The sequence below is a fragment of the Sapajus apella genome, unplaced genomic scaffold (assembly GCF_009761245.1).
Source record: "Sapajus apella isolate SASKATOON/1434 unplaced genomic scaffold, GSC_monkey_1.0 scaffold53, whole genome shotgun sequence".
Lineage (NCBI taxonomy): Eukaryota > Metazoa > Chordata > Mammalia > Primates > Cebidae > Sapajus > Sapajus apella.
The window spans coordinates 12,900,218-12,911,458 of NW_022436993.1; the positions used below are offsets into that span (position 1 = coordinate 12,900,218).

Consider the following 11,241-nt stretch of genomic DNA (forward strand, 5'->3'; position numbering starts at 1 on the left):
GCAATGGATGCAGGAAGGAATGAGGCCCCATGTCAGGGAGTCTGCCTTGCAGATCCTGATGGGGACACACAGGACCAGGCTTGCAGATGTCGATGGAAAGGAGGATGGAGGAACTCTGGAGAGAGTTCTAGGTTGGAACCACAGATTTGGAGTTGGCAGTGCAGGTGAGAACTGAAACCATGAGGACAGAGGAAGTCACAAGGAGTGAAAGGAGGGATCACAGAGCTGAGGCCAAAACCCTGGGCAGCACATTTAAGGGAGGAGCAAAGGAGGAAGAGCTGGGCCAAGATGGAGAGGGTGGCCCAGACAGCAGGATGAGAGCAAAGGAAAGGGTAAGCAGAAGGTACCCATGGCAGTGTCTTGAGAAGTCACATAATATGGGGACTACCAGTTATCCCGTTACCTTGGTCATTAGGTCATTTGTGTGTGCTCAGTGAGGGCAATTTTAGTAAACCTGGGGGTTACAAGCCAGATTTCAGTTGAGAAATGGGTAAAAAGTGAGGAAATGGAAAATACTGAGGACAGGCTATAGAAAAAGTTTGACAGCGAAGGGAAAGTTAGAGACAAGATGGCAACAGAGGCAACAGAAATGGGAGGCTTGATCTTAAAATAGCTAGGACTTAAATATGCCTGTGGAACTAAACTTGAATACACATAAACTTTGATGTGCTTAGCAATCACTTGAGGTGCTCGTTAAAATGCATATTCCCCCATCCTGCTGTATTTTTTTTGAGACACAGTCTGGCTCTGTTACTCAGGCTGGAGTGCAGTGGTGCGACCTCAGCTCACTGCAATCTCCACCTTGCTGGTTCCAGCGATTCTCCTGCCTCAGCCTTGAGTAGCCGGGATTACTGGAACCCACCACATCTGGCTAAATTTTGTATTTTTAGTAGAGATGGGGGTCTCACCATGTTGGCCAGGCTGGTCTTGAACTCCTAACCTCAAATGATCCACCAGTTTCAGCCTTCCAAAGTGCTGGGATTACAGATGTGAGCCACTGCGCCCTGCCCCCATCCTGCATTTCTAGCACACAATTCTGTTCTAGGTAGGTGGGGGAAGATGACCTTACTTTGAAAAGTTATCCCAGGAGAATAGCTGAAACGACTGTAAAGAGACACAGTAATGGATCAGAACTCCTGGAAGGGTTGAAGGGATGGATCCAAAGAACAGCTGTGGGAACAGGGTTGAGGATATAAAATGAGGGTGGCTGTAAATAAGTTTCAGGTTGGGCACTTCATGGCCCTGTTCATATGGTATGTTGTAGATCATCCTAAAGGCTTCCAGGAATCTGCCAGGAGGAGGCAGTTGGCAGTGAGGTCTTCGAAAGGGGTAGGACACCTTCAAATCTTATTTCTCTGCCTTTTTGTATTTTACCTCTACTGTGTCTTAGTTGTCAGCCTAAGGACCTGGAATGATGAGATAAATCTGTGGACATTTCTGTGAAATATAAGTGGGCCCTACTGAAACAGCGAAGGGGAGCATATAGTTATACTGTATCCCAAATGCCAAAGGATGTCACTGTATTAACAGGTTTTCAGGATAGAGACCTGCTTTTTTGCAATGCAGGAGCAAAGATCCAAGTTTTGCTTTAGTCTACTAAAGATGTAACAATAAGATAAGCATCTACCAGGTTGCATTTAAGTGCTTATATTTATCACTTTATTAAGTTGAAGTAATTTTTAACTATGAAATCAGTTTAGAATTGCTTTTCAATCCTCAAAATGGCTGTGTCATTTCCCTTATAGTCAAGATTTTGTTAAAAACATGGGGATCCAAGAAATTAAAAAACAAAAAATAAAAAAATTTTTGTACTATCAATGATGCTTAACTTCTAACAGCTTCCCCAAAAGGAAAAATCAAATATTCTGATTCATTTCAGCTTAAAGCCTTTATGCCGGTCTTCCCAAAGTATGGAGCCACAGTATAAACCACTGGGGAAACTGAAGAGAGCTAGAACAGTCCACCGAGACTCAGGTAAGAAAAAATGGTCCTGGGTTCAGAGGCTTGGGCTTCTGGCAAACACTGCTTTCCAGAGAGCTCGGGCCTTGGACACACAGTGGACCTGGGACTCACCACAAGCCAGACTTGTCACATAGTCTCAGGAAGTACTTTGCCTTCCTGTCTTCAGCCTGTAAAATCAAAAGCCTGCTCTCCCTCCCTGGTTCAAAACAAGTGGTAGAGACTGTCGTGATGTGGTGTGGTCTCAGCTTTCTAGCAATATGCCCTAAGACTAGTAGAGGCCATAGAGTGGCTGGTTTGTTATCTTTGAACATTTTCTAAGATACTCGTAAACGCTGACAATGGAAACTTTTCATCATTTTTTATCAAGTTGATCAGTAGTGTTTATACTGATGGAATTTCTCTATACATTGTACCTTTTTTCACTGGTATTTTCATTTTTCTAGTGAAGGACAGAGGTAAACTCTGCAGTAGAAATCAGAGTGTTAGATTCTGAGCAAAGCTCTGCTGCTTTCCAGCAGCCATATTTCGTGGTTAGGATTCTTGATTTTCATTCCTTTGGTGCAGAGTCAGTTACTCTGCTGTACAGTGAATACTTGACAAAAACACACGATACTATTTTTTGAACACCTATTAATGGCAGGTATTGCGCTAGGTCCTTTACGTATGTTATAGCTAAACCTCTAAACAAACTTACCAGGGGTACCATCCCAATTCTAACAATGAGGAAACTGAAGTTTAGAGACGTAAGTCCTTAAGGACTAGCAGGAAGTAAGTGATGGGGCTGGGATTCTAATGTAGAGGCCTGTCTCTCCATCTCTGCTTCTGCATTTCTGCTCATTGAGAATCTAATTTAAAAACATTTACTTGACAATTCCAGGATTGATAGAGTAAGGCTATTACCAGTGCCTGAAAGAAAGCGTATTTGTTTTTGTTTCAATAGTTAAAAGGTTTTAGAAAAACAGTTACATTAATTTCAAATGTTAATACTATTATGTAGTGCATCCTCTAATCTTTACAAACTTACTTTTTTTGAAAAACAGCTTTCCTGAGGTATAATTGATATATATAAATTGCACATTTAAGGTGTACAATGTGATAAATTTTTTGCATATTCTTACACTTGAGAAACCATGACTACAATTAAGATACTGTCACCCTCAAGATTCCTTATGCCCCTTTGTAATTCCTTACTGTTCTCATCCATGCCAAGGCAGCCATGATCTACATTCTGTCACTATAGTTTGCATGTTCTAAAATTTTACATAAATCGAAGCATATAATATGTCTGGCTTATTTTACTCAACACATCAGAGATTCATTCATGTTGTAGCATGTATCAACAGTTTACTCACTTTTATTGATGAGTAGTAGTCCACTAAAGGGGTATACTGCAAGTTGCTGATCCATTCACCTGTTGATGTAGTTTGTTCATTTTCAAAGTTGTTTTGGTTATCCTGGGTCCTCTGCATCTCCATATGAATTTTAGAATCGTATCATACCAATTTGTACAAAATATCCTCTCCTGGGATTTTGATGAGAGTTCTTTGGGAAGAACTGGCATCTTAACATTGAATTTTCAGATCCGTGAACATGGTAAACCTCTCATTTTAAGTCTTCTTTAATTTCTTTCAGCAATGTTTTATGATTTTCAGTGTATAGGTGTGTGTAAATCAATCCCTAAATATTTCATTTTTGGGGATAATGTTGCACATGGTATTATTTTTTAAGTTCTAATTGGTGATTGATTGTTGTTAGTATATAGAAATATAGATTTAGTGTCCCTTATCCAAAATGCTTGGGACCAGAAGTGTTTTGGATTTTGGACTTTTTTGAATTTTGGAACATTTGCATTTATATTTAATGATTGAGCCTCTTTAATTAGAAAATCTAAAATGCTTCAATAAGGATTTCCTTTGAGTGTCATACTGGCACTCAGTTTTGGATTTTGGAGCAGTCCAGATTTCAGACTTTTGTTATCTCCAGATAACAGCCACACTGGATTTAGGGCTTCCACATACGAATTTTGACAGGAAGCGTTCAGTTCATAACATACGATCAAACTGTTTTAACACTTCAAGGAACTGGCAAACGTTTCCAAACTGAATGCAGTTTACATTCTGTCCAGCACTTTCCACTTCCTTCACATACTAACACTTTTTTTTTTTTCTGTCGTTTTGAGTATAGCCATCCTAGGTGTGTACGGTGGTACCTTACAGTGTTGATTTGCATTTCTCTAATGGCTAAGGTTGTTGAGCTTTTGTTCATGCACTTATTGGCCATTTATATAACTTCTTTGGTGAAATGTCTATTCAGATATCTTGCCCCTATTTTAACTGGATTACTGAACTTCTTATTGAGTTGTAAGAGTTATTTAAATAGTCTGGTATCTGTACTTTATCTGATACGATTAGGAAATGTTTTCTCCAGACTTGTCTTTTCACTCTGATGGTATCTTTAAGTGTAAAGGTTTTAAGTCCAATGTGTCTATTTTTTTCTATTATTGCTTACGCTTTGGTGTCACATCTAAGAAACTATTGTTTGAGCCAAGATAATGAAAATTGACTCCCATGTTACATAATTTCTGGGCCACTTTTGATTGTATTTTCCTGCTGCTTGCATTTCTTATAACATTTTAAATGCCATACTTTCTGAAGTTTGCCTTTTTAGGACCTGTATAATTTTGAGTTTCTAGAAACATTCTTGAGGTTTGTTTATAGTTTGCCCTTTTTGTGTCTTACCTTTGTTATACAAGACGAGAGCAGCATTTAGTTGACGGTAGATTTTCCCCACTACTGAGGCAAGGCTCTTCTTGGTTCTCTTACAAATGCCCATAGTTCTTGAGGTTTTCCACTCTGGCTGTTGGGACCAGGAGCAGGCAGTTCCTGGCACTGTGAGTTCTGGGCACTTTTTCCTTTTGAGTGATTCCTTGCCTGGCTTTAGGTAGTTTCCTTACAAGCACATGCTGCTGCTCAGTGCACTGAACACTTGGTGGGACTCCTCTACAGCTTTTCCAAGTTTCTGTGTAGCACTCTTCTCTCTGATCTTCTGCTCTGTAAACTCTAGGCACCTTGATTTCTTCAGCGTCCCAGTTCCGTCTCCTCAATTCAGGATGTCCAAGAGCTCTATCCAGATGTCCCCTTCTTGACTGGAATCTGTTATGAAGCAGTGAGTCAGGCAGTCATAGGACTCATCTGTGTATTATTTCTCACATGTCATTGTCCTTTATTGCTTGATGTCCATTTTCTTGAGAGGCAACTTTTCCTAGTTTCTGATTTGTAGTTACTTCAAGTGGGAGACTAAATCTAGTCCTTGCTACTCCATCTTACCTGGAAGCAAAAGTCCTTTCTTCCTTTAATCTTTTGTGCCTTTTATGCATCTATTCAATCCACAAATCTATCCATTTGTTTTTGATGATTTTTTTGGGGGGATCAGGCATAGTCACTGATTTTGAACAGAGAACTGTTCAACTTATCATAAAAAGATAATTTTGGGCCAGGCAAAGTGACTTATGCCTATAATTCCAGCACTTTGGGAGGCCAAGGTGGGTGGATTGCTTGAGCACAGGAGTTCAAGACCAGCCTGGGCAACAAGGGGAAACACTGTCTCTATAAAAAATTAGCTGGGCATGGTGGGTGGATCTCCTCAGCCCAGGAGGTGGAGGCTGCAGGGAGCTGTGACTGTGCAAAAAACATAATGACTTTGGCATAGTGAGGGACCTAAAACATACATATTATCCTTGGCTTAAAGTAAAGCTGTATCTTGCATTCTAGGGATTCCAAATACAGTCGTTAGCTATCTTAGTCACCGTAAGTCCTAACATCAGTTCCAAGCCCTAACACTGGACTTTTAAAAATGAGGCTGGAACCGTGTATTGGCAGACCCCTTCTCTGGGCCTAGCTTCACATTGGAAATGTGGGAACTATGATGGTCTCTATGGTCTGTTTTATTAGTGCCTTGCCATATCATTTAAGTGGATTATTATAACACCAAATTCAGCAGATGAACAAAAGTGGCCACACACAGTAGTCTCGGGTGCATTTAATTTCCTCCTTAGGTATCATTAGAAGATGGGAAAATATTTGTTTTTCCAAGTAAGGTTTTTTCATTTTAAGACTACTTAAAAATCAGGAGAATGAATTTTGTATTTTAAGTTCTTGGCACATAATGTTGATTTTTCAGTATTTTGCTTTAAAGTTCATTTAACTTGTGTTTCCCCAGCGTCTGTTGCAACCTTGTGCACAAAACAGATGTCAATAAGATGCTCACAGAAGAAAAACCTCAATAAAAAGCAGTTTAATTTTCCTAAGTCAGCCAGCTCACTGAGCATCTATTTGCAGAGCACACAGGCTTTGCAAACCTGGCTGATGAACAGAAATCAGCTGTAGAACTTAAAAATCAAATTATTTGGTCCAAGATATCTTCTTCAGGGATTCAGTAGGTCTAGAATAAGAGAGAAGCCTGTGTGTTTTTTAAAAAAAAAAGTTTTGCATATGATTGTAATGATCAGCCAGGCTTTATATATAGAGTGACTGCTCTATATTCTCCACTACTAGTCTGGCATTATAAAAAGTTGAAGGATGGTAGTTAAATGGTTCAGCATCTCCCAAGAAGGTATTTTCCCTTTGAAGAGTGGCCTCCCTATTCCTTGCAATTCCAAGAATTAAAAATGTAGGTAAATGCTACAAACTGGTTCCCTTTGCCTTGTTTCCTATAAACCTGTTTTGTTTGTCCCACAGAGGAGGAAGATGATGATCTCTTTGATTATCCTCTGCCAATACCTTTAAGACACAAGGTTTCATACCAGAAAAACTTTCACCCTGAAGCATTTTCAATGACTGCAGCATCAGAAAACCAGCCTGAAAAACAGAGACAAAGCCCAGGATGCTGCAGAGCAGAGAGCATGCAGAGCTCTCGTTTCACAAACTTTGTAGATTGTGAAGAATCCAACAGTGAAAGTGAAGAAGAATTAGAAATCCCAGCTTCACTGCCAGGAGATCTGGGCTCTGTACTTCACCAGCAAAAGGCTGATGGGGATGTACCCCAGTGGGAAGTATTCTTTAAAAGAAATGATGAAATCACAGATGAGAGTTTGGAAAACTTCCCTTCTTCCATAGAGGCAGGGGGATCTCAGTCACCAAAGCTTTTCAGTGACTCTGATGGAGAATCAACCCACATCTCCTCCCAGAATTCTTCCCAGTCAACACACATAACAGAACAAGGAAGTCAAGGCTGGGACAGCCAGTCTGATACTGTTTTGCTATCTTCCCAAGAGAGAAACAGTGGGGCTATTACTTCCTTGGACAAAGATGACTACAGACCAACAGTCAAAGAGAAGATTCCTTCCTCTCTCATGGATCAAAATGTAATTTGCCCAAAGGATACTTGTTCTGATTTGAAGAGCAGAGATCAAGATGTAACAATACTTCCTAGTCCTGGAGAACCAACTACTGTAAGCATGGAGAAACACATACCTGAGGAAAAAAGTTTGCTAAATCTTAGCACAAATGTAGATTCCCAGAGCTCTTCTGATTTTGAAGTTCCCTCAACTCCAGAAGCTGAGCTACCTAAACGAGAGCATTTACAATATTTATATGAGAAGCTGGCAACTGGTGAGAGTATAGTAGTCAAAAAAAGAAAATGCTCACTCTTAGATATTTAATAATTCAAAGTGCTTCAACCTAGAGCAACCACTAAAAAACCAGATGACGGTCAATATTACAATAGAGAAAATGTAATACTTAAAAATGTTCAAATAACCTGGCTGGGTATGGTGGCTCATACCTGTAATCCCAGCACTTTGGGAAGCTGAAGTAGGCGATCACTTGAGCTCAGGAGTTCGAGACCAGCCTTTCCAACACAGTGAGATGTGTCTCTACTTACAAAAAAGTAAAAAAAGCTAGGTGTGGTGGGCTACTCAGGAGGCTAAGGTGGGACGATCACTTGAGTCCAGGAGATAGAGGCTGCAGTGAGCCATGATTGTGCCACTGCACTCCAGCCTGGGTGACAGAGCATGATCCTGTTTTAAAAAAGGAAAAGGCTGGGCGCAGTGGCTCGTGCCTTTAATCCCAGCACTTTGGGAGGATGAGGCGGGTGGCTCATCTGATGTCAGAGTTCAAGAGCAGCCTGACCAATATGGTTAAAACCCTGTTTCTACTGAAAATGAAAACAAAAACAAAACAGCGTGATGATGGTGCCTGTAATCCCAGCTACTCGGGAGGCCGAGGCAGGAGAATCACTTGAATCTGGGAGGTTGCAGTGAGCCAAGAATGTGCCACTGCACTCCAGCCTGGGCAACAAGAGTGAAACTCTGTCTCAAAGAGAAAAAAAAAAAAGCAAGTAAGATGGTAGAACTAAACCCATACATATCAATTATTATATTAAATGTAAATGGTCTAAGCACATCAATGACTAAGAGAGACACAGGGAAAAAACATAACCCAATGATCTGCCAACTATAAAGAAACTCGATTTAAGTGATATAGGTAGGTTAACAGGATGGAAAAAAGACCATGTAAACAAAGATGGAGGGACTATATAATGGACAATTTCCTAATTATAAAAGGTCTAATTCACCAAGAAGACAAAATAATCCTATATGTACATGCACCTAACAGCAGCTCCAAGCATTTATGAAGCTAAAACAACTGAAAAGATAAACTAATATACAATTACAGTTAGGGATTAACATCCCTCCTTAGTAACAACTAGTATATGTACAGTGCATCAATAGGAAAATAGACCTGAACATCACCATAAACTGACTGGATTAAATTGACATTTATAGAACAGTTCACCCCAAAAGAGCAGAATATATCTCCTGAAGTACACATGGAACATTCAGCATGACAGACCATTATCTTTGACAGAATTTACCTTGGATCTATTATGATAAACTGACGGCTATAGACCAAATCAGCACCTTATTTGTCACCAAAGATGTTAAATCACTCAACCTTGATGTGAATATGGTGGTAAAATTAAAAGTAGACAATTAGGATATAAAAGAAAATGCTCAATAATGAAATGGTGGCCAGGCACAGTAGCTCATGCCTGCAATCCCAGTACTTTGGGAGGCTTATTTGAGCTCAGGGTTTTGAGTCCCGTCTGGGCGATACAAGGAGACCCTGTCTCTACAAAATGTTAGCCAGGCATGGTGGTGTGCACCTGCAGTCCTAGCTATCTGGAAGGTTTAGGTGAGAGGATCGATTGAGCCCAGGAGGTTGAAACTGCTGTGAGCTGATTGTGCCCAGCCTGGACAACAAAGCAAGATCCCATCTCAAGAAAAAAAATTTAAAATACTAAAGCATATGTGTGTTCTGTGTCACTCAACATCCTTGAAGTCCATCAATAGGTTAGGCTTTTGTGTTACATATGAGGAGATTAACAAGTTTTAAGAAATATTCATGAACACTGGTATTCTGACATTTCACAGATTATGGATGCAAAAGCAGAGACATCACTTAACACAGTTTGTAGATCAGTAAACTAACACTTGAGATGTGTTATGATGCTGCACAGTAATCAGACCAAAAAGAAGTATTGGAGCTACCAGACTAAGTAGGGTAACAATTAAGACTCAGAGCTAAGACATAGCTGACATATTTGTATATATTCACTGATAATTAAGACTTAGTTTTAACAGTGTACCTTATGATCCAAAGTGGGTGTTCAAAAAAATGCCTGTAAACATTCCTCTGAATATATTCCTGTTTTTTTTTTTTTTTTTTTTTTTTGAGACGGAGTTTCGCTCTTGTTACCCAGGCTGGAGTGCAATGGCACGATCTCGGCTCACCGCAACCTCCGCCTACTGGGTTCAGGCAATTCTCCTGCCTCAGCCTCCTGAGTAGCTGGGATTACAGGCACACACCACCATGCCCAGCTAATTTTTTGTATTTTTAGTAGAGACGGGGTTTCACCATGTTGACCAGGATGGTCTCGATCTCTTGACCTCGTGATCCACCCGCCTCGGCCTCCCAAAGTGCTGGGATTACAGGCTTGAGCCACCGCGCCCGGCCTCCTGTTATTTTATAATCATATTCTTACATAATGTTACATGTTTACTGTTTTACATGTGAGTCTGGCCATTATAAATGCTGGCTGAATGAATTTAAGGGCTAAAACACTGTAACAGACTTGATCAAGAAACTGATACTAATTACCAGAAATTATATTTGGTGCTTACCCTGATCATGCTCTTTTTTTACATACTATATATATTCACAACCACCCTTTGAGGTAGATACATTTCTAATCCCCATGTCCAAATGAGGAGATGAAGGCATAGAGGTTAGTTCACATAACTGAGGCACAGGCAAAATTCAAACACAGGCAGTTGGGCTTCAGAATCCACGCTCTCAACTGCTATATTGTCTCTCCAAAAGAGTATAAACATGAGCAGGACTCACTGTAGCCACTGCTTGGTTTTTACTTCAAGAATCATAAATTATAAGAGGAAACATGAAGTTTCTGTTTTTAAAAATTTTTTGAGACAGAGTCTCTGTCACCCAAGCTGGAGTGCAGTGGCCCAAACTTGGCTCACTGCAACCTCTGCCTCCTGGGTTCAAGTGATTTTCCCGCCTCAGCCTCCCCAGTAGCTAGGATTACAGGTGTGTGCCAGCAAACATGGCTAATTTTTTATTTGTAGTAGAGACGGGGTTTCATCGTATTTGTCAGGCTGGTCTGGAACTCCTAACCTCTGGTGATCCACCCACCTTGGCCTCCCAAAGTGCTGGGATTACAGGCATGAGCCACTGTGCCCCACCGAAACTGAAGTTTCAAAATAATATAACAGACACTTGGCAGTCAGCCACATTTACATTGGAGAGGAGTTCTAGGAATAAATGTTTGAGATTGAGACCATCCTGACTAAGACAGTGAAACCCCATTTCTACTCGAAATATAAAAAATTAGCCAGGAATGGTGACACGTGCCTGTAGTCCCAGCTACTCAGGAGGCTGAGGCAGGAGCATCGCTTGAACCTGGGAGATGGAGGTTGTAGTGAGCCGAGATCATGCCACTGCACTCCAGCCTAGGTGACAGTGAGACTCCGTTTCAAAATAAAGTTTATGGCCTATTCACTGGGTGATCTTGGCATGTTATCTTACCAGGCTAACCTTCTTACCTTAGGAGTAATATAGGGATGATAACACCAACCTGACAGGTTCACGAGAAGCACATGAATACATATAAAAGCCACAGAAGACTTCATCAGTAAGTATCGGCTCTGACTTCTAAACTTCCTTTGCATTTCCTGACAGTATTCACCATAGTATGTTTACA

At 40.5% G+C, this 11,241-nt stretch overlaps 1 protein-coding gene across 11 annotated transcripts in view; it reads left to right on the forward strand.

The window, feature by feature from the left end:
• The window catches only part of DCLRE1C (DNA cross-link repair 1C), a 38,493-nt gene extending 30,645 nt beyond the window's left edge, over positions 1-7,848 (forward strand). For all 11 annotated transcript variants that reach the window (XM_032243997.1, XM_032243998.1, XM_032243996.1 and 8 more), the window contains 2 exons: positions 1,880-1,974; positions 6,699-7,848. In XM_032243997.1, the coding sequence (XP_032099888.1) occupies positions 1,880-1,974; positions 6,699-7,621 (1,018 nt within the window). In that variant the 3' untranslated portion in view covers positions 7,622-7,848. The remainder of the gene's footprint in view (positions 1-1,879; positions 1,975-6,698) is intronic.
• Positions 7,849-11,241: the final 3,393 nt, after the last annotated feature.